At 38.1% G+C, this 24,724-nt stretch overlaps 1 protein-coding gene across 9 annotated transcripts; it reads right to left on the minus strand.

Annotated features, from left to right (window-relative positions):
• Positions 1–2,611: 2,611 nt before the first annotated feature.
• On the minus strand, positions 2,612–24,689 carry LOC139149230 (uncharacterized). 9 transcript variants are annotated; one of them, XM_070720838.1, is made up of 19 exons: positions 24,529–24,689; positions 22,665–23,993; positions 22,247–22,443; positions 21,610–21,716; positions 20,390–20,410; positions 19,613–19,776; positions 19,050–19,208; positions 18,302–18,403; positions 17,363–17,422; positions 14,518–14,707; positions 14,141–14,215; positions 12,136–12,430; positions 11,633–11,875; positions 11,030–11,187; positions 10,329–10,469; positions 9,668–9,749; positions 8,880–9,046; positions 5,960–6,047; positions 2,612–5,715 (listed from the first exon to the last, which is right to left on the minus strand). In XM_070720838.1, the coding sequence occupies exons 2-19, from the start codon at positions 23,971–23,973 to the stop codon at positions 5,572–5,574; spliced, it is 3,702 nt and encodes a 1,233-aa protein (XP_070576939.1). In that variant the 5' UTR covers positions 23,974–23,993; positions 24,529–24,689; the 3' UTR covers positions 2,612–5,571. The 9 variants fall into 9 exon arrangements, with proteins under 9 accessions (XP_070576939.1, XP_070576937.1, XP_070576938.1 ...); XM_070720836.1 differs by having other exon boundaries at positions 17,363–17,425; XM_070720837.1 differs by lacking the exon at positions 24,529–24,689 and adding an exon at positions 24,131–24,282 and having other exon boundaries at positions 17,363–17,425.
• Positions 24,690–24,724: the final 35 nt, after the last annotated feature.

A 24,724-nucleotide genomic window follows, 5' to 3' on the forward strand; every position in this document is an offset into this window, starting at 1 on the left:
TGTGATGGGATGTCCATAAGTCGACCGACCGTCAATGGAGGTTGAAAAACAAGCCTGAAACCGCACGTGAGTTGGTTTAGCCTTGACCGACAATTTAAGAGGCGGCGCGAGGTGGCACTTAGCAAATTTGAGGTTCTTAAAACACTCTTACTATACAACCGACATCAAATAATCGGGCAAATAACACTCTATAAAGGGGATAGATTTTGCTATAGTGTACATTTTCCTGACCGAAAATGTGTAGCAGGATTCATCGAAAAAGAATTTAAGTATTAACAGTATATTTCGGGGAAAAAAAACTCATGGTCGCATATTGAATTAAAACGCCATAAGAAGGTGGAGCGCCTGCAACGGTTTCAACAGATTTCCATAGCTTTCATTCTCATTGTGAAAACTGATCCAACTCTTTGAAAGGGGAGCAGGGTTTCAATGTGGCTGCATCTATACTATCTGTAAAATCATCTCCAGCTTGCTATTCACCGAATTTTTTTTCTTAGTTTATCCCCGCAGTGTGTCCCAAATATCTTATGGTAATGTGAGGAACTCTCTGGCAAAGTTTGACATCAATATATGGGAACAGAGCCCGAGAAGACATTATCTATGTGTGGTAAGCAAAGCGTGATATTAAACGGCTGCTGCTTAATAGTTTTCCAATGTTAACTTAAAGTGCGTTGGAGGGCTGCCAGAGTATCTCTCTCATCACATACTATGGTGCTTATCACCAAATGCTATCTGTTTATTCTGACTAGTTACATCCCCACATTTTATTTGTATTCTGAGGCCAGTTGTGTTTGTACACCTAGGCATTTTAATCGCTTACTGAGTGTCGGGTATCATTTTACAGCCTCGGCCCAGTGTCAAGCAATCGCTTTCCGACGTCAACACGTGCGAACCAGAGATTTTCCAGACGGTCTTGAGGAATGCAGACAACTGTGCTGATGACTTTGAGGGGACAGCTCCGGGCTCGAACCAGTTCACAGTACGGAACCTAATGAGGGCGCCCCTCGGTCGGCATATTAAAAAAAAAAAGTGTGATGTGACACTTGTCGTTGCAGTGTCGGCAAGAACTGGGCATTCTCGGATTTGTTAAAGTAAATTGCCGCGTATTCACTGAACTACGCTGCGTATGTGGGTCAGTCTTCGAAATGACTAACCGTGTTTAGACTATAGAGCTGTCAGCTACATCTGGTTTCCAAATGTACGACAACGATGGTCGAGGACACGAAAACAATAATAATCAATAAACACAACGCCACACAAGAGCTTGACCTCAACCATTTACGCACTTTGGTGAACACGTCTGAGCGTGGGCTTTTGTCACGAACGAGAAAGTTTTTGAGAAACAAAGTAATGTGACTCATGGACCGCTGTGGCGCTCTTCAATCACAGCATTGGACTTTCCGCGCTTCTGAATGAACTCTATAGTTTCCGTCCAGGTGCATATACACAGTCTTCCGCTCTTCTAACATTGATTGTCGTTGAATGTACTGCGAGGTGTATATTGCCTTTAAACGAAATACATGTACTAAAGTTACGAATGACATCGGCAAAGAAAGGAGAATTATTATCACTGGAAGATGATTAATTTGGGGAAAAGAAAATTCCTAAAGATTTGACCGCATTGTTTGTGGGGGACACAACGTAAATTTGATCAACGCCATCCGCAAAACTACCCCGAGTCCTGACTTACCTCAACATTAACAAGGAATACCTCCAAAAACTGAAACAATTGCAGGTGCTAGGTGGCTATAATTCAAGTATTGCCAAAATTTCTGTGACAATGGAAATTTAAAAGCAATACAGTAAGCTTACGGGAATCAGCCCTTGCCATTGGCTTCATTGATTTTGAACAAAATATCTTTACTAACATTGTCACTATAAATATACAAAACAAACTAATGCTGCTCAAAATACAAGCACTTTATCTGAACAAAGTGAAAACACAAAACCACCCGTTGATGTTTTTGAAACAAACTTTATTGCAGAAATATTTGATATATTGTCCTGACAACACAATCTCAGCAAGTATACAAGATTGATAATTATTCAAACATCTATATATTACTGGGAAAATGCCGTTTTGAGGTGTTGGCTGAAGCTGTATAATACAAGGGCTCTGTTATCATACATTTTTTTTTATCAGGTTCAGAGTTTCTTCACCATTTGATATTGTGAATTTGGGGAAATTCTATGTAAAGACATTTGCGAATTCTAAACTAACGGAATACTTGGAACAGAAAAACTTCCTGAATAAACATTGCGGCATATGGCTTCAAACTCCAAACAATCTGTGGTTGCAGATGTGGCTTGCCTGAGGTGATAGATTCTGGTGTGGAATTTCAAGTGTTTGTGATATGTTTGGTAATGCACGGTTAAACTTTTAAACCAATACAGAACAAACTCAATCTCTTGAAATGGACAAATGGACGGTTTGGCAAGTAACAAGCAGTTGAAACCATATATATATATATATATATATATATATATATATATATATATATATATATATATATATATATATATATATATATATATATATATATATATATATATATATATATATATATATATATATATATATATATATATATATATATATATATGTTGTGTGTGTGTGTGTGTTATATATGTGTTATATATATATATATATATGTGTGTGTGTGTGTGTGTGTATTACATACGTATATATACATAGATAGATAGATAGATAGATAGATAGATAGATAGATAGATAGATAGATAGCGCATGGACTGAAAGGAAGTGTGTTAAAAAAACATTAATTAATCTATCAAAGGTCAATGTACTGCTGAAATCACTAATGTGTTCAAAACGTAAAAACAAAGACACTGCCGCCAGCACGTCTGACCGCAACTTTTTCTGGCTGTCAGAAAGACATGTCAACCGAAAACATGAACCCGCCACATTCAAAACATCGACGCGCGAAACAGAAAAGTTTGACTGCCCAGACCAAAAACATAAAACCACGCCCACCTTCCGAACGCCGACCACCGCACACTTACGCTGTGTTTGAAGCGTGTTTGTGCACAGCTTTTCTCTTGATTTGCTTACTGGTTTACTAGACTTGGTTCAAGTTCATGATTTGTGATCGTGTGAGTTGGGTGATCGCTTGGAATGCAATGATTTGTGTTCTGTTTTCAAGTGAAACGTGTGAGTAGGATATGAGTGGGATGAACGCGATACAGGGAAGTTTCACCCGGCACTCACTGTAGCTGCACAGAATAAATAAAAACGCGTTTGATCACTACGTAAACCTGACCTGGGCTGCCAAATTTTACACGATGAACTTTTACAGATCATTTTATTTTTCGAAAATTCACCGACTTGAACCAATTCTCTGCTGGTTAATTTACCTTCGTCCTATGATACCCTAATGGCTCAAACGGAGATATAGGAGTGGAAAGGCAATCTTGCCCAAGTTGCAGGATTGTAATGGAAATCTTACTGCGTGGTGGGATAAAGTCACTGGCGATTTTCTCGTCATGCAGAGAGGTGGCGAAAAGTTCCGTTTCAGCGATCGTGGGTTACGAAATTAATGGCAACGCTTTGTATCGTGTAAAGTGTTAGATATCTCTCAAAGAAAAACAAGGCAAAAGAAAATGACGAATATGGCAATAGTGCAGAAGATGTCTCAACCAGTGCCGTCGCTTGATGTGTGAGAAGCCGATGGTCAGTTTGGGAATGGACTTTTAAAAAACTGACGCCAGTAGCCTATGAGAAATTCACTGATGAGAATATTGCTAACTGTGATGAATATGTGAATTTTTTCTGCACAACACTCAAACAAAATCCAGTTCTTTGATTTCCAGTTCTTGCATATTTCGCAAAGTCCTATACTATAGTCCATGATTACGAGCCATGCTTCGAGTTGTTACTCCCACGGCGTGTCGATGTTTTGTTCGGGTAAATCCTGTTCATCATCTCACAATTTTTTCAATTTTCCAAAGATGAACGACAGAATGTCCGCCGGCCGCGCCAGTCGACAGGACCACGATGTCTGAACAACGTCTGAGAAAGTTGTTGATCGTGAAATTTGAGGTCAAAATTGGAGGCGTGGTTAACAGATTTGCTCTGGCGGGTAGAACTTTTCTATTTCGCGCCACGATCTTTTGAGTTTGGCGGGTCGATGTTTTCACTTGACAAGTTGAGTGACAGCTGGGAATATCTTGCGGTAAGACGCGCTGGCGGCTGGGCTTTGTTTTGACGTTTTGAACACATCAGTGATTTCAGCAGTATTATCAAATATGCATCAGGAAACTACGCAAATAAAATATAGTACTGACTATAACAGTAAAATATGATAAAAGCCTGCAGGATAATGCTAAGAATATGGTTAAAATATTTGTGAAGTTCAATTTTACAGAATAATATGAAGCTGCATAACACTTTTTAACATTTCTAGAAAAAAGACAGCGTGTGTTAAACTGGTAGGTTGTTTGGAACGTCTCATCTAAATTTGATGTCATACATACACCAAAAATCTTAACATTTTGCTATACACAAAAGTGAAAACCTTGAAACAGCACAGTGAGTATGGCAATGGTTCTTCTCCGGAATAAAAAGTACGCATTAACGCAATGCGTTCCACAGACTCAGTACGCTGAAGAGATCACATGATTGGGGTACAAACAAACCCACATGTGTACAAATACGTATGAAAATACACGCATGTCTATGAGAGTTTGTGCACGTGGGTTTGTTTGTACCGTGGTCTATTTGAATTCTGGGTTTGACCTATTTACCAAAGATAATCATTTCGGGAGAACCTGAGTTACAGTAGAAATTTTGCCGGTGGGGACCAGTATTTGCTATTTTCCTTTAAAAAAATATCAATTCCGGATATAAAAAATGACACAAAAATAGTAAATGAGTATATCGGAAAAGTTTCATGAAATTATACGAATACATGGATTTCAAAGGACGCGATATTTGTGGGGGGAATATGCTCTCACACATGTCATAAAAAACTCGACCAAAGCAAAAATTAGCATTCAAATTTACACATGTCCAGAAAATTGTGTGAAAAATTATGTACATGTAGCACATTTGAGATAACTGTCAAAATGCCTGACTTATACCTGAATCATTTTTCAATTCAGTTCTTTCAAATCTTCAATAATAAGATACAAAATATAAATACATTAATATACACTGAAAATTTTACAGAACATAATGAGCAAGTATCGGTACAGTATGGTGCTTTCATGACACAATAAGATGCCATCTGTATGTAAATCTTTTGCCAGAAAAGGGTATGATGGAAGCGTATAATTTAATTTGGTAGCACACCTTACAAGTATTTATATTGCATATTCACAACATGAACAGTTTCATTCCATAAGGCAAACTTCAATATATAATACAGATTATATAATATAAAACATAAACATGCTTAGTAGTGTTGTAAATATTACACATAAACTCTTTTAATACAGTTGTTTTGGTCAAGATGCTGGTTATACAAAACCAGTTTACAACTTCACATCTATACATTAATATATTGCTATGTCTACCATATTCACGATGTCGTACGATATAGAACATTGATCTTTTCAGTCATCTTCGCCTTGTTTAATTGTCTGCATAGGGATGGTCTTTCCGTGAGATTCATCCGGAGGTTTCAACAGTGGCGTCATCAAGTCCCAGATACGGATGTTACCGTCATCACTGCAGCTGACAAGTCGATCATCTGTGATCTGTGGAAAGGAGATTCACATGAGATACTGGCGAATTGTGTTGGTCAGGGCGATTGCACTGTTTGAAATAAATGATAAGTGGGCATGTACACTGTGTTTTGTAGAATTGACATAGGTGTGGATATAAGATGACAACGGGATGCAGAATTCAGATAAGTTTACAGGAAACCTGATAAGTTGTGCACAAATTGATACTATTTTTGCAATGCTGGGGGGCAGAGGAGGTAGGAGAGGACACACATACCTGTACATCTCTGACAGGTCCTCTGTGACCATGTAGCTGTCTCACACAAGTCATTGTGTTCAAATCCCATTCTTTGATGACAGAATCACTGAAACACAACAAATACAAAGGGAAGTGTCAGTGAACGTCATGGATTCTTTCACAGTCCAGCAATGAACAGTGAAAGACAAAAGTAACTTTAATCAAAGTCAATGTCAACATCACAAACATGTCCATTACGGTAAATTCACTGATAAGGCACTCAGGAGAATTATTTTGCTCGAATAAATTTCTGTTCTCAGTCTAATATTTTTGTTAGGCAGATAAAGTATCTATGGAACTGAAAAGTACCTTGATTTGTACACTAAGAGTACATTTCGAAAACGAAACAGAATGTGCCTTGGGCCCAGATATCAAAGTCATTAGTCTTAAAAAATCTTACAAGTCTTTTCTGGCCTAGAACTAGCCTCTCGCCAGTCGCTTGTACCGCTTGGTCTCGCGTATTGGCGTAGCTTCCGGTATTTGCCGGTACAGGCCGTTCAACCTTGTGCCTTCGGCACTCGACCTCGCGCCTTTAATAAAGTGACTCTGGTCAAAAGAAGGCACGAGGGACTGTTGACAGTCTAGCCTAGAGCTTGCACAGACTCTTGCAGAGTAAGTTAGCTTTTCATCATCTGGTCTTTGTGACAAGTAAGAATTTAACGTCCCCTATAAAATTGTTCACACAGAGAATGGCGGACCGTTTGTTTCCAAACAAATTTGAGGTAATTTGCATCTCTATTGCAAAAATTTACATGTTGACCTCTGACCTTCCTTCATCATGAAAGAGAAAGTTTAAAATTTCCGTGAGAAGAGTGTGAGCAAAAGTTTAGAAAGTTTATCTTCAGAGCATATCAACTGTAATCACATCTTCAAACATCCAAAATTTACAAATTTACATTCTCTCCTGTCGAAGTGTGACACATATTTGACTTTGCTGTCCAGATAATCAACATTCACTGAAAGTATTCACAAGAATAAAATGGGGTGAAAGTGTCATGTCATTGGTGCATAACAAAAGCTTTCATTGACCTTTGGAATGAAAAGGTCAAATCCCAAGGTCAAAATGAGGGCTAGCATACATCCTATGCCAATGAAGGAGGAAAATATGAGGAAATAGTAGAGCAAGGGGGCATATATTGTGGAATATGACAACAATTTATCTGCAGTAATGGAAAAAAGAACTATTGACCAAAGCTGGCAAAAACATTCACTGCCAATGAGATAAATGTCAATGAAAAGACATGAAAACAATAAATCTGACCAAAGTGGTCATTTGACCACATTTTTTATCTAGGAATAAGTCTGCCTTTGTTAGTACAAATTTAACAGCCAGAGATACATGACGTGCAAAAGTACCTGATGGTCAAAGATCAAAGTAATCCAGCAAACAGTAGCTGAAATAACATCCTCGACAGATAAAATTATGACTTCAATTTTAGAACTGAACTGAAAGCAGACCACGGTAAATGTCAACTCAGCTGAAAATACCTAAATACTGATGTCTCCAAAGTTCCTGTTACAGCGATTATTATAGTAGTCTGGCTTTTGCTTTTCAAGAAGAAGTCTGAAATAGCATTTCTATTAAAAAACAAAATGGTCTGCAGTATTTATGAGATATAGTGGGTAATGCTACTGTTGAGAGTTACATAAACAGTGGATGGCCCATCTGGCCAGCACTTCAACGTTAACAGCCAATAGAGTTACTGAGAAAGCAGCCATCAAAAATACCCTCCCAAGAATAATGAAAACAGTGATGCTGACCCTTGACCCCGGTGTTGACACAATCAGCTGCACCCGATGTTTGTAATCAATTGGCGATTAAACCGCTTAAAACAACAATTGGGACATTTGACACAGAAATTTCACTTTTCATATAATTTGGGAGTCTCATGGGTATCAACATCCTGTGTTGGATGAACAGCAAGAATAAACAGATGCCTGCCTGAAACACGTAAGATGGCTGGAAAATTTTAGATGCTGCAAATTGTCAACAGGAATATATAGGCGCATTTGGCAAAGGTCTAATGAGGAGAAGATTAAAGCACAGCTGTGAGTTGATATGCTTCATTAGAGAACCACCACCCACTGATGAAAACTGGCAGACTCCGATGACAGATTTGAAAAAGATCTGCGTGCTTGTCTTGATTTTCATCAAGTCATTTGCAGTTCATCGAAAGTTAAGCTTTGTCAACTTTTGATTGTACATTTTTGGTTCAGGCTGGATTATTGAAACGGCGATAATTTGAAAATTCCTGACTGCACTAGCACACATTTGCTGTGACTATGAGTAAAATGTTAAAATCTACTTCACAGGTCATGTTGTTTCTTTGATGCTTTCCAATTTATCAGATTTTCATGATAAGGAAATAAAAGACAAGTTGTGATTATACTGGTATTCACAGTGAGTGAAATATAAATGATATAAATTCTGAGTTTCCTTAATTGAAAACGAAGTTTAACCCTTTGAGTGCCAAAGTTGATTTTTGTTGCATTTACACTTTACAACGCCGACAATTTCTTTCAGAGCAAGACAATTTTTTTCAGATTTTTCCCAAAATTTTGGTCAAAAAGTGCAGCCTATAAATATTTATGTCCATTTGGTCCAAAATCAGGAAAAAATTACATAAAAATTCATAAAAAATGACAAAATATTGCCCTGATATTTTTTTGGGAAAAACTGCAGTGCTCATAGGGTTACATGTGTCATGTATGGAGTTTGGTGATCAATTAATGTCTAACTAAAGTATTTTGCAATTTTCCTTAATAATCTAATCCAAATATGAGACCGGGGCTCAATTTCTCATTTATTTTCCGTTTTAAAATCACTTTCCTTTCAATTGTAAAAAATAACAATGCATGAAAATAACAATGCATGAAAAGGGGAAAAAATACAACTCACTTGGAAGCAGTCAGGTATCTGGTACCTGAGGGGCCGACAGGCAGGAAGACAATTTTGTTGATGCATGCCTCATGCATCTTGATTCCTGCTTCAACTTCACCGGTCTCTCGATTCCAGAAATACACAACACCCGACAGAGTACCACTGATCACTAAATCACGCTGTACCTATAAAAATTGTAAAACAACCATGATATGCAGATGATCTCGCCTTTTAAAAATGAAATTGGCGCAATGAATTGGTATTTAATAATGGCAGCGCATGAAAATTTGTGACCTCTGACCTCATTTACAAATTTGCCAGTTGCCGGATTGTGGTTCACAGTTGGCCACAGCTGTTTGCACAGCATCAATCACCTGCCATTGCACCATTTATGACTCTGGGGATCTTGGGATTGATTGAGTGTAATTCAAGTCGGGAAAAAAACTTTACCAATATTGTTAACACTTGGAATTACGTATATCACTGACGTAAATGGTTTATGTTCACATGAACATTGCACCCAGGATCATCAATCAAGCTGAGCAACACCAGCGTTGGCTTTGCCCCACATCACCACCGGCTGTGGTTACTCTTGACTTCTACATCAATCGTTTTTTTGAAACACAAAATAAAAAGTTGTGCGATTACCAAGAGGGTTCTGCACCTTCACTCATATTGCATTACAGGGTCACGCTCAAATACAAAATATATTTTGTCAACAAAATGTTCTTTTTGGCTAGATTCGATATTCATAAAATGAATCCAAAGAAGATGGTTTCATATCTGAGAAGATTGCTAACAGTTACCTCTATAGCTGTAATTGGTTCTGTGTGGCCAGTCAAAGTTACCAAGCATTCACCACTGAATATATTGCTGACTCGAATTGTCCTGCAAATAGAAAATACACGGTATACATGATGACGAAGATGAACCATTATTCAAGTAAAGAATATTGCATCTCACTTTCGTCTCCCGGATTTTGTTTCTTCTGACAAAGCTGTGTCAAACTACTGGTAAAATTACACAGTAGTTATATTACACAGTAGTTATATTGGCAATAGGTCTTGATACTATCAAACTTCCCTTTGACAACAGTGCCATCTTGGTCCATTTGATGAATTATCACAAGCAATATAAACGTGAATTCATGATACACTCTCCCACAGCTCTCCGGTTTTGAAGACGATGAAGAAACAAAAACTCCCACACGTACAGCTTTTACTCTTCATATACAAATCAGCTAGGTCACAAACAGAGGCTGTCTGCCTCTTCATCACATATCTCTGTCATGAAATACTCACTTATCAGCTTTTCTGTTGACAATACACTGAAATATAATATACCCTCTTTCTTCCACTGATATTTGACAACACTGAAAAGACGAGTACAGCAATACGTTCCACCGTCTTTATCATATAAGAAATAGCATTCCAGTCTAAATTGATGATGGTATTGTGATCAACTTACTTGTCAGTGGATCCTGATACAGCGAGAGTTCCATCAAAGGAAACACATGTGACGGCATCGGTATGTCCTCTAAGGATATTCAGACAGGCATAGTTATCCAAACACCACACTCTGACTGTCTTGTCATGTGACGCTGACACCCTGGTGAATGAGATCAGAACACATTCAGCCACACAAAATGATACAAGCAATGACAAACTTTATCTCTGATTCTACACAAGTAAAGCATTATTCTTGCTTTGATTGCAGGGATATGACTCTCACTTGGCATCAGTTCACAAAATCCTGCATGTGAAAGTGCAATGCAAAGTGTTGCCTGTGTGTGCATGACCTAGAACAGCGCCATTGCACAGAGAGCAGTCTACAGCTTCCCTGCATTGTAGCTGGTAAATTTTATTCATATTGTATAGAAAATTCAGTTGCAATGTATGTTTAGCAGTGAGTAAATACCTGGCAACAGTGTACACTTTGTCCGATAAATATGGTATATAAAACTCTAAAAAAAAGGTTTATTTCTATTGGATTTCTGACAGAGGGACATAAATGGGGACTTAACTTACATTGAGGTAAAACACATTAGTTGGTAGTACCATGGTTAGATAATATATGTATCTCATTCATACTTCGATTTCTAATGTGAAACATGAAAGAATTTTACAAAACAGAGGAAACAGAGCTATTTAAACAAAGATAATACTTACAGGTGTGTACTATTAAATCTTAGAGCTGATATTGAACCCTTGTGGCCAGTGAGTACTGCTAGTCTGTTGAACTTGACAATATCCCACACCATCAAGGTCATGTCCCAAGAACCAGATATAATGCGGTCATTGTCAAACTGAATGCACCGTATACCACCCTATGGTATAATATATGAAACGACTATTGGCTGCATTTCTTTACAGTGCTAAACATATGTATTTGTTGCAATTTTGATCTGTAAGCGGCTTTGTACACAAAATTTAACTTCAATTGAAAACATACCGTACTACCAAAACCTCTCTAGTTCTCTCATCACTTACAATAATATTGACCCTAACATCAAAAAACATGACTGTACATTTCTACCTTCACATTTTCACATCTGATGATATCTGTAGATTTTTTCATGAATGAACAAGAGATCGCGAATCATTATTGAGACTTGAAAAGTTACAGAGAATTGTCTTTCTCTATGATACAAGCAACGTTGCTGTCTGCACTGTCATATTCAAAATCATTCCACAGACATCACAATGTCCTGAGGAACATGGGCTAAAGGAGAGTCTTGCAACATGGTCAGTTTGTGAAATGATGATCTTTACCTTGTGGCCGTACATTTTACGTATACTTCTACCACTTCTGATATCCCATACTCTAATTGTCCTATCTAGGGATCCACTGACGATACGTCTGTTGTCAAATGCTATACAATGTACACAGTCCATGTGACCCTGAAGTTTTCTCACTCTCTTAACACCCTTGACCATGCCAGCAAATTTGGTGTGTTTCACGGTTTTCCCATCATCCTTTCTCCATTCTAATCGATGATCAGAAATGGCCTTGCCCTGAAATGAGGAAAAAAACAAAAGATGATTGCTTCATAAAAGACATACTGGTCTTCATGACACACAAGGCTAGACTCTAGCCCGCTAATTCAACTACATTTTTGACTATATTTTCAGTGTTACCAATTGCAAAAATACCCAAATTATGGGAAGACACAGCACAACAATACAAGGACAATCCCATCTGCACAAACATCCATATGCTCAAACATAAGCATGCTACCCCTATGTGAAAACAAGAACTGTAAGACACAACATACCAAGATATCAGTAGCTTGCTGAAGCTCTGGTCTGATATCCAGAGCTGTGTCCTCCTCTTCAGCCACTTTTCGTTTCTTTTTACGACTTTTCTTCATTTCTTTCAAGAGGCCCTCTCCGTCTTGTTTAGTCATCTCTCCCAGCTCTTCTACCGCCTCTTCTTGCAAGGTTTTGTCCTCAGTTGTTGGTCTGGATTTCTTATCTCTGGTGGACGCACGCCTCTCAGAATACTTGGCCGTTTTACGACTGTAAAGAGTTCGCTTACTTCCTTGGCTTGTCGGTGGATGTGGGAAAGGACTGCAAAAGATATATTTGATTTATCGATAATGGGTATTCAGAGATTGACAGAAATTGTTTCATAAATTTTGTTTCCTTCAATGAAGAGGTCCTAAAGCCTAATGATTTTATGCCGCCGAAGAAATTCAAATTTTTGTCAAATGTTAATTCAGCTTTTTGCTTTTGTTCTTCTATCCTCTGACCAGAGTATCTTGCAAGACTGAGTAATTGGGCCCACACTGAATGATTATACAAATAGACATTATCCTTGCAGTTTCAGATGCTTCTGGAAAAGGTATGGGAGTACTCCCTAAGAAAGCCAAAATTGTTTTCATAACAAAGATTGGGCCCATTGTTGATGATATGGACATGTCGAGTATCTTTTGATGAATTATTCACAGATTACCTATGTATATTGCTGATTAGAGTGGTTTATGTTCAACTGCTGGCAGTTCGGGAACTAGACATACTGTGTGTAAATTCAGGAGTTGCAAACACTGTCAGGCGTAACAATCAAAAAGCAGAAATATCAGTCGATCACACAGAAATCAACTTTGCGAAACTTGAAACATTGTCTGGAAGGAGGTCGGTCAGAGTCACAACAATACCATCAAATCAGCAAAAACAATGTTTGTAAACGATACATTCTGGACAGATACTGTAGTGGGATGTGTGTGAATGTGTAGTGTTGTTTGACTACATGTGACCTCCTCCAAGATAATATTTCAATTTTCACAGAGTTGATTTCTTTGCTGTTGACTAATCCTCTTTCTCCCAAGTTGTATTTATTGCTATGGTTTGTCTATGGAGCCTGGTAGAAAGAGGACTAATATTACCGCCTAGACTGACAATAATTACGCCTGACAGTGTTGGCAAATCCTCAATTTAAACGGTGTGTCTTGTTCCCATATTGCCAACAATTCAACCCAAACCACCTGGGCTCGTACAGTTTACCTGTCCCCCAGGACCCCCTCCCCCAAAGCCGTATCATCACCACGGTGATCCCTTGGGCGACAAACCACTGTAACTCACTCAGCCAAGTCACTTTCCTATAGGTGAGTTCAACAGTATCATAGGAAGGCCATGGTTTTGCTTTGGTGATTGCAGATTCAAATAGCTTTTGATTTTTAAGACGTGATGTATTTCCTTCTATTGAACAGCCAGAATCTCAAATACTGCAAAAATTAATTTGATTTGGGAATTTGTTTTCTATGGTACTTATTTACCGATGCTGAATACAGAAAGCACAATTTTCATGCAATTTTGAGTACAGCCCATTGACTCTGCTTGCATGCAAAAACAGTTCCTTGAGACAATACACAGCTTCCATTTTACCTATTCTGTATGTATTGCAGTGACGTCTTTTGCATGACTCAGACATTTAGTTGTCATTAAAATTTGCAAAACTTTCTTTTTGCTGCATTGACTAGTATTAGTGTGGTGAGTTTCTGTGCTTGTATTAACTGTGTCTTTCATATGACAAAGGCAGTCTGTGTAAGGTAGTATGGCAAAATTGTTATGGACAAGCAGTTCATCGCAAAAGGTTTGGGGGGTTCAACAGTAATGTTTTCCAAATTTTAGTTTTTTAGATATTAAATCAAGACTCTATACTTTGATGTTAGTTGCCAATGTAAAGCAGTCATTTGGATGGTGCAATATGATGGACATGTACAATATGACCATGTGAACGAGGGATATTAGTCGTAATTTCACAAATGTATATGCTCTCACAGCTTAATGGAATACCATCCAGAACTCGGAGGAGTTGGCAAAGTAACTGTATGTCGTACTAGCACTATTGATCTTCTGTGAGGAGAGAGAATAAGAGTACATAGGATGAGACAATTTACAGAAAACATGATATGAACTCAAAGGAAAGAGAGAAATATGTACCCAGATGATCAGAATATATACTTCACCACAGTTTTATCAGGAGTTGTAACAGTAGAGGAAAAGACCTGAAGTTGTGAATTGAAGAACCCTGGTAGTAAACTTGTCAGCAGTTATAACTTCACAATTTCATGTCTTTACTTTTGGCAGTTATAACTTCACAAGTTAAGGTCTTTTCAACAGCTGCTCAGATGGTTCAGTGTATATTCCACATGTACCTGTTGTCTTCATCAAAGAAGAGTTCAATTTCTGATTCTGATGAGTCCTTGTCTGAAGGGGCCTGTGCTGGTGGTTGTGTTGGTAGTTGCTGTACTGGTGGTTGTTCGTCTGCTGCTTCTTCGGTGGGTTTGGCCAGGTCCTGACCTGCCAGTGTTGCTAAGTAGTTGATGTGTTGAAGTGGAAGTTCAACTGTAAGACAGTATTATTAATTTTTGTCAGTCTATAACTACAGCCCTGGTCTTAAGTTTATATTTGCTCACCGTTCTCTGTTTCTGTGTCTGTCATTCCATGTTAGCATTCTAATTACATTATTTAGACTCTGTGATTGTGTATCATGGAGTCAACCGTACCTTTTTCCAGTTGTACAGATAAGGTTTAGCAAGTATTTTTGGATGATCTGTCAGATACTGGTGTCAAAGGTTGGTGGTCTTTCAGTGGTTGGTCTTTGTGGGGTTTTTGGTACATGAGTTGATGGCATGTCAATGTCAGGTATACATGGACATGCAGTCAGTCTGTGCAATTGGTACATTAGAGTTTGGCCCTGGGGGTTGATTATAGTCTATTGTCCATGGTCAGCAAGTGCTTGGCTAGTGTTGATGGTCTGTAGTTTTGTGGGCTTCATGTTCTGTTATGTCTTGTGTTCATGGTCATCCCCTTCAAAGCTATGTCAGCATGTTGCTTATGGTCAACTGCATGGTTTCCATCAAATATGATTTCATCATATATTCAATATACAAACCCTGTGTGAATCTATGAAAATCAGTGTTTTTTATTTAAGTGTGAAATCTGTTAGTAGGGGCACAGAAATCTCCAAGTCTGTGCTTAAACACATCATCAGTGAACCTCCACAGTGCAGTACCAGTGACTAAGTTACCACACAGAGCAAATGAATGGTGCATGTTCAGAAAAATACACACAGGTTTGTGATGCTGGTACATAAATAGTATTTTTTTGTTCGGACATATGTGATCATTTGTAACCATGATTAACTCATGGAAATGTAGTTATTGAAACACAAAGATTGGTGAAAGTAACAGTTGGTTTGACGAGGCTCTTGATGATGAACATTATCATCAAAGTGATATTCTTAGTACCACTCTTATGATACTCTGTGTCATCGTACAATTCCCATGAAGGGTTCATTGCATGCCACTGTGACAAGCTCTGTGACATTGTAATACAGTACGTATATGCATGGTTAAACAGAGTTTTGTACATTTTACTAATATGATGGATGGCACACCACCATGTTGATAGTACATGGTACACCATCATTTTGTACAAGGCACCTCTGTATTGCAAATGTGACAAACAGTGCATCATTTTAATGTACAGTGCACTACTGTGGGGTACATATAGAACACTGCTGTAACGTAAAGGCTAATACTGTGATGTTAAGGCTGATACTGTGATGTCAAGGCTAGTACTGTGATGTCAAGGCTGATACTGTGATGTCAAGGCTAATACTGTGATGTCAAGGCTGATACTGTGATGTCAAGGCTAGTACTGTGATGTCAAGGCTGATACTGTGCAAGGCTAGTACTGTGATGTCAAGGCTAGTACTGTGATGTAAAGACTAATACTGTGATGTCAAGGCTAGTACTGTGATGTCAAGGCTGATACTGTGATGTCAAGGCTAGTACTGTGATGTCAAGGCTGATACTGTGCAAGGCTAGTACTGTGATGTCAAGGCTAGTACTGTAATGTAAAGACTAATACTGTGATGTCAAGGCTAGTACTGTGATGTCAAGGCTGATACTGTGATGTCAAGGCTAGTACTGTGATGTCAAGGCTAATACTATGATGTAACGGCTGACACTGTGATGTCAAGGCTAGTACTGTGATGTCAAGGCTAATACTGTGATGTCAAGGCTAATACTGTGATGTCAAGGCTAATACTGTGATGTCAAGGCTAGTACTGTGATGTCAAGGCTAATACTATGATGTAACGGCTGACACTGTGATGTCAAGGCTAGTACTGTGATGTCAAGGCTACTACTGTGATGTCAAGGCTAATACTGTGATGTCAAGTACTGTGATGTCAAGGCTAGTACTGTGATGTCAAGGCTAATACTGTGATGTACCACAGTGACATACAGTGCACCACTGTGGTGTCCAGCGTTCCTTTGTGTTGTACAGGTGATGTATCATGGCATTGTATGGCATGCCACATTATGCTCCAAAGTGTGCCACTGTAACGTAAAGTTTACCAATGTGTGGTACAGTACTCCTCTCCAAAGTACAGTATATCCTTGTGTTGTACAGTGTACTATCGTGGTGTATGATGTACCACTGTGATGTACAGTGATCAGTTTATTATACAATATACCATCTACATATTCATTCAGCAATAATTTAAAACTGGCGGGTCAGACGCATACATTGCACAAACTTTTATGTCAAAACTCTGTTGAAACATTCAGAAATTGCTATTATTAAAATATTCTGATGGGTAAAATGTTGGATGATAATAGTCCTGAATGAACCCTTTAATTGATTACCTATTTTGAATTGTGATTAAAATGACATGACAATATTTACTGGTAAGTAATGTATTTGATGAGCTTGAAAAAATGATTACCCTATCATGGAAAACACATGCTAAACTTCATGGTGAGTATGTGGTTGGAAGTTAATTGGGTGGAAATGAAAACAAAGTAAAGAATGGGGTGACAAGTTATTAATTGGATGATGTGATTGGGGTGATGGGGTGATGGGATTTGGTGGCAAGGTGACTGGGTGACTCACAGGTGATGGAATTGGGTGACTTGGTGAAGTGGCAAATAAATAATATCAACCATGGCTTGGTGATTATTACGTGTGGGTGACTGTGGGCATACTAACCAACTTGGCTTCCTCGGCTTATTCTTGTTTCATCGTGGCTATCGCTACTTTCAGATGACTCTGCTTTTGTGAAAATACAATCAACGGTGTTGTGGGGGGGGGAGTGCTTTACTGTTACTGTGATTTACAGGTATTCAATACTAGAAAACACCACTTCAAACACTTTTAAAAAGTTACTGTGATAAAAATTATGAGACTATATAACTGCATGCTGGTATACTTTGTGTATAAGAAAGCAACAAGCCTTAACCAGTCCATCACTTGACTTTCGGTTTTAACCACAGTCCCTCCCAGCTAGAAGGACTATGGTTAAACCCAAACAAATCAAGAAGCACCAATGCAGCCTGAACACTGGCAAGAGGGAAAGATATACAACTCTTCTAAAGAAGATGAAAAGTTAGTAAATTATGCTCAAAATGACTTAAAATGAAAATTAATTATTGAAGTTAATATAGAAAAGTAAATGATCTGCGATGCTGCAGCAATATTTGATTCACATGCTTGCTGTGTTCACATACAGCTTACATTATGCAGTACACAATGAAGAAAAAGCCAACTGTAAAACTTTTATTGGCAAGCGATTGTGTATTTACATTATCATAGCTTTATTAAGGTGACATTACCTTTTGTGACACTTTTTACACATTTTTTCTGTATTACCACTAGTCAATAGGTGACGACTACTTTAGGTAACATGTGCCAAAGACAAAAATTCAATCTTTGGAATTTAAAATTCACTCAACCATCTGAATTGCAACCTCTCCAAAAATGCCATATCTTTTTATCAAATTAACAAAATGAGGCAAGAACACGAGATCAAATATTGACCACTGGAACTGAATAAGTTTTAAAGATGTCCAAAAAAAGAGACAGTGTCACATTAATGTCATTTAATAAGTTTTAAAACAGACTATCAAAGAAATAGGACTAGAGACATACCATCAGCACGAGTGGATATTGGTGATCCAGGTTTGAGTTGAAGATCATCCAATCTGAAACCAAGCAGCTTCTTAGGTTTTCTCCGCCTTTCAGTCAGTGATCCTGTGTACACAATTACAAAGTATTTTGTTTAGAGCATGTGAAATGCATGCTTATTGTGGAAAAGATTTAAGAATGACTTTCAGGCTAGTAAATTTTAAATTTTATTTTGAACTAGCAAACCTCACTTGCCAAAATGTTAATTCACCGCCCTGTTATAAGTCTAAGGATGGCAGTATTTTAGGGAGAATAAATTTCAATACAATTCATTGGTGACAATTATTGGTAATATTAAATAATTGCAAGACCACTGTACAGAGGCAAAAATGTTTTGAGTTGCACTACACAAAGTAATTTAACCTCTGGACATGGTGAAAGGTTCTGATCAATGAACTGGCTCTTCAAAACAATTCTTTTGGGCAAGTTTTGAAGCTTGTTTATCAATATTAGGAACATTTTTTATAGAACTTCTCTTCCTGAAACTTGAAATTGGAAATGTAACACAAGCATTCCTCATCATTGTCATGGTGACAACATGACTTGATATAGTCACAGTGATTGTCAAAGTCAGAGGTATTATATTGTACAATCATGCATGGGCCGCAGAACCTTCTTCAATTCAGAAATTTACAGTTTCACAACTGTAAACGACAATAAGGATTTCATTATGAATTTCCAATACCCCTGAATCAAGCAACCATATACATACCATCATCACCATAGCTGCCATCAGTGTAGTAACTGCTGCTGTCCTTTGCATGGTGAGCCACCTTGATCAGTTCTTGATAGGCAACCCTCCAATCAATGGAATAGTCCCTCTTGAATCTTTCTACCATTCTAGTCACATCTTGGACACCTTCTCTACTGCCTGTAATCAAGTCAATGCAGTCATCATATGTGTCGTACCCATATTTGAAAGTTTAAACAAGTTAGTTAAAATTTACCCTAACTCCTTCACTGTTCACTATAAGGAATTTCTCATTAAATTCTTACTTAGTCAATTTCAACTATTTTTGTATGAGAAAAGTTTTAACATATAAAACATAAGTCATCTAAACATTGTTAATTAATTGAGTTACTATAATTTCAACTGCCTGATAATGATAGTAAAATGAATGTGACATTGAGGCAATATTATCGTACATAACCAATTCTTCCTACCTAGATTGGGTGAAAAATTAATAAAAAATATGAATTACAAATTTAAGATGTTAAAAATTCAACAAAAAATAGAAAGTGTACATCTGTATTACCAAGGAATACGTTGCTTACCCATTTCTTCACACTTTGTACACCAGAGTTCATCCTGAGCTGCTATATAGCGCCACCTACGACACACTTGAGCTGCTGTGTTGATTTCAAGAGGTTGCAGGAATGTAAAGACTCTGAGAATTGCTTTGTCTGGCAAACAATCGATGTTGGTTCGATCTCTTAACCTGTTCAGTGAATCAACAGGACAAGGAGATTCTTATTGCGCTCAGTGAAAGAAAATAAGGTACACTTCAAATCTACCTGACACAATAAATGTATTTACAAATCTAACATCCCCTTTTTTATTAAAAGAACAGCGAGCAACCATTTGTATTGATTACAAAATGTGTATTAGACTCTTTGCTCCTTTAAGTTAAACAAGTTCTTTCAATGGACCAATTTCATGTTGTGCAATTGTTTGCAGAATGAGGTAAAATGGTAGGAATATCCTATGAAAGTGGGACAATAAAGCAGCATTGTGTTGTAAAGAAAAGCATGTTTGCCCTGGGGAATCAGTATTCATACTACAGAGCGGTGCCTTTATGTATTTTATCCTACAGTATTGTCCATTGGTGCTCTGTTATTGCCACAAGTTCTGAAAAAAAGTGCAATTACAGTGAAAGAAAAGAATTAGTTTAAAACTAGTGCATAGAAGATTTAGCGTATGATGCGATGCTATAGTGGTAAAACAGCACACTGTGAGATCATTTGGTTGTTTGTTAGTGAAAATAGCAAATCAGTGCACAGAGTATTTGAATGTGGAAGTGCAAAAGCTACAGCTACTGTATAGGTACATACCATTCCTGTACTTTTTGTAATCTTTTTTACAGCGCATGCAGGCAAGCAAGGCATGCAAAGGGAGAAAAAAGCAATGAACCAATGTTGTGACTAAATTGACACGGCAAATGTGTAGACACTGTAAGATCTTGAAAAAGTCTGAAAATAAACTCCATGCAATACACGATAGACTTTACTCATGGTGCATTACTTCGCAAATGTGTATTCAGAACAGTTGGAAATCAAGCTTTGTGTACAGTTGTAACAGAAAGGCTGCCCTGAAGACAAGCTAGGGCAAATGCAAGACAAGAATGACACTGTGTCACTACAAACTAAGAAATGAAATTACATATCTTTGTAATATTAAAATAAACTGTGATAGATTGTTTGATTACAGTTGAACTTTCAACAGAAACCAGAATGGCAGTTGAAATATTTCAACAACATCCATGTATGGCAAATGTGAGATGTTTACCCTTGCTTCATGTATTCCCTTTAGGAAATGCACTTCTTGTACTGTACTCATTAACATACCGCACTACCATGGACCTGCATAAAGCACTTTCCAGCTCTTTATACTTGTTTTGACACAGATTTCAAGATTTCAAGAGTTGCAAGAATAAATCACCAACTCTATTGCATTTGACATGTCAGGACAAGCATGTTAGAAATGTTAGCCCCTTTCAATGGTTGATAGCTGCAGTTCAAAACCAAAAGTAGAAAACCTTATTGATCTATTATTCCATATTAACTGGATGCATAGTCACACAAGGTTGTAAGATATGTCCATTGATTGTATATAAACTGGGGCATGACACTGTATGTACTCCCACTATGAGTACATCCAAAATGGTGGAAGGACTGTGAGAGGACATAACAATCATTTTTGTATACTCGTAGTCCAAAGAGGTACAGATGGAGATTGTTTCTGTTCATTGAGTACAATAAGCATATGCAACAGAGTTTTGATCTACTTGTTCAGTGTTTGTATTTTTCAGACTTGAGATTGACAATCATTTGAATTGAACTTGTACTCAGTATAAATATATAAATAAATAGATTAATAAATAATTTATATCTAAATAATTAATTAATTAATTAATTTTTGCTTGCGGAGTACAGTATGCCTTTCTAAATATTAATATCAGGCCATAGTCACTTTTGATTATGTTTATGACTGGCATATTGGTGAGTTTTTCCCTCATTTGGAAAAGGCATTTATAAGAATCACAGAATCTCACCTTTGAACAAGACACTGGGCGAAAAATTTGATCATTTCATCATTGCTGAGTTTGATGATTTCAACCAGCAGATCACCTCTCTCAAAATCCTCCCACTCTTCCATCCACTGAAGAAAAGAGAAAAAGAAAATTTGTGAATAAAATGCAAACACAGTGTCTGCAAATAAGTTCTCTGGTTTGCTAGAAGTTATGTTTTGCATTTCTTTTCATAAATTGTGTTCAAGGAATCCTTAAGAAAGGGATCAAACTTGGAATTTGAATGGACCACATAGAAGTACATGTATTTTTGTATGCGTTTTTACAGGTAGGTTGTTTGTAACACCATCACATGATCTCTTGGACGTACTGGGTCCGAAGAACGAAGAGCGCCATTTTTAGTGCAGAGTAGAACCATTGCTACAAATGCCACAGATGTGACTCTGACAGAATTGAATGATAAATTGAACTGTGGGCAAAAACCCTGATTTCTAAAACTGATATATCTTACTGCAAACCTGTTCAAAACTGAACTATCTAACTATCAGACATTAGTGGAAGAAAAAGAGACACATCCTGTGTGAGTATTGGTGGAACTTAATGTGCAAATCTGTGTTGTTGACACTGAGAACTTCAAAAGTACTGTCCATCGAATTCTTACCTCCCATATTTGGGTGAGCTGTATTTGAAACTGATGCTTGAGTTTGTTTTTATGAGCTCTGATGAGATGTTTTCCAGTTAACAATTCCTCACCCCACCATTTCTCATTCTTGAATGATTTCTGGAGAGGTAAGTGAACATCAGTCACATCTCCTGGTTTCTTGATCTGACCAGTCCGTAGTGACCCTCTCATTACACCTGTGAGCAGACAGTAACAACAGTTAGGGGAAGGTTTGATGGCATAGCTTCTGTATGATGTCGTTTGCCATTGCTAAAAAGTAACGACAATGCAGATACTTGGATTGTTCTCTGAAACAATTTACTGATGTTGCCCTACACATTTCTGAAACTTCAGTTTTTGAATGTATAGAACAATAGAACAGAATACTTTTGTAACATTCATGATCAGCCCAACCTACCTAACTTTTGTATTTTCCTTTTGTCAAAGAAATCTGCAGAATCTACGCTGTGAGCTGGACTGAAGGTACTCCTATGGCTGTGTTGAGTTGGACCGTGGCTGAATATGGACATGGGCGTAGCAATCAAACTTGACCGGTGCCTCATGTTGCCATTTGTAAATGGATTGTACATATCATCAATATTGCTGTAGAGAAGTTCATCAAGTGGATCAAGAGGAGAGGCTCTTGGCTCACTGAAAAGTTTACCCACGGGTCTGTTAACATCAAATGACCAGTGCCTTGTCTTGTCTGCTCTGCTACTGTTCAGTTTGGTTGGTGAAAGTGGTTCATTAAGTGATTGACTCAGGCTATGTGGGCTACTTCTACTTCTTGGACGGATGCTGCCGGAGCTGGTCAGCCTTCGTAAATTTCCTACTGCACTTTCTAATTCCTTTTCACTCAGACGAGATCTACTTCTAGATTCACTTGGAGGCCGGGGTGAAAAAGCCGATCTTTTGATTATGGCTGCAGTTTGAAATTGGTCGATCTTTTTCTCTTTCCTAGAAGACGATTCTCTAGCAGGGGTCTCTCTCCTACTTCCTGCCTGCTTGGATGTCGAGGCCATGGTGCGATCTTCTTCGCCACTCTTCTCAGAGCTGCTACCATCTTGTACCTTCAATTGTTCAACACTTTGTGAAGCTTTGTCTATGATACTCTGAACAAGTTCTTTTGCATATTTTCCTGTTTCCTGGAGGAATTTTTCTTCTTCACTTTGGTCAAGATCTTGAGATATAGTAATTGTGGAGTATGCATCACTCAGAATTCCATCAACATATTCATTTACAAATGTACTGAGTCTTCGCTCTCTTTCTGTTTGACTGGTCTCAGTTGGTCTTTTAACCTCGGTTTTGACTACAGGGGCTTTTCTAGTGGGTTTTACGCATGGTTTTAGATCTTCCTTCTTATCCTCCTTGGGTTTCTCAAACTGTTTTGTTGGGTACCTCCCCCTCAAAGCTGTTATATAGTCTCTATGGAAAACTGGTTCTAGTGCTGTTGACAGGTATTCCAACTGGTAGTTTGAGCACCTGTCCGTCAGTCCGCAGAGCAACATTCGTCGCTGCCATGGCATCCAACTTTCAAACCATTCACAGATTTTGTGATAAATTTGTAAATTATTGAAGTATGATTTTAGGTGCTGTCCTGCTTTATGAGATGGCCCGACACTGGGTAAAGCAACCACTCCACCAAAGTTACCGAACCGAAGACCTTCCGCTGGCCTCACAGCCGCGTCTCTGGTTTCACGGATCGAAGCAGGTAGAAACTGCGCCATGTTTTGGCCATACCCCCGTCCTATTCATCAGAAGTTGAAAGAAATAATTATTATACTATAGTACCGTATATAGGATGAATGGGTGTTCAGTACATGGGCAACAAAGTGGAAATAAAAGGGTGTGAATCTATCTAATAAATGCACAGTGTAGCTTTACCTGATCGGATACACGGCTACGTGTTTATTTGACAAGTACATGTAGTCCGAGCATTTCACACCCAGAAGTTAGTTCATCTTTCGACGCAAAACTGAGGCTATCGCGTGATCATGGGTCCCTGCTGCGTGTCTCAAGCGAGTCAAATAGATACTTACTTCACAAATCAAACTCGCAAAACAAATCTCTTAAGCCGAACAAAAAAGCAACGTGAACATAATTTTGTTTGAATTGACCTAACCGATACGTCCATGAATACAACAATTTACAAAGCCATTCCTCGAGTGCTAAGTGGTAGGCCCACAGAGGCAACTTATTCTACTTATCACTTCGACAATGCAAGATTTGGACCCTTTAGTCAGTTTCTATATATGCTGATGGGCAAAATAATTTTGACGTACCATACAAATTACTTTTGGAAAGGACGGTTGCGAGTTTTCGCCATATAGTAGATGTGCACAGTAAGCCAGCTAGCAGCCGCCGAATCTAAACAAACACCATGTCAACGGGAAGCAGCCAGCCGCCATGATGTTTGCATTGGTCTCTACGCAAAAGTATCCTCGTATACAGCTGTATAAGTGGATCTCCCATCGAGGT

Source organism: Ptychodera flava, chromosome 14, assembly GCF_041260155.1.
Source record: "Ptychodera flava strain L36383 chromosome 14, AS_Pfla_20210202, whole genome shotgun sequence".
Classification (NCBI taxonomy): Eukaryota; Metazoa; Hemichordata; class Enteropneusta; family Ptychoderidae; genus Ptychodera; species Ptychodera flava.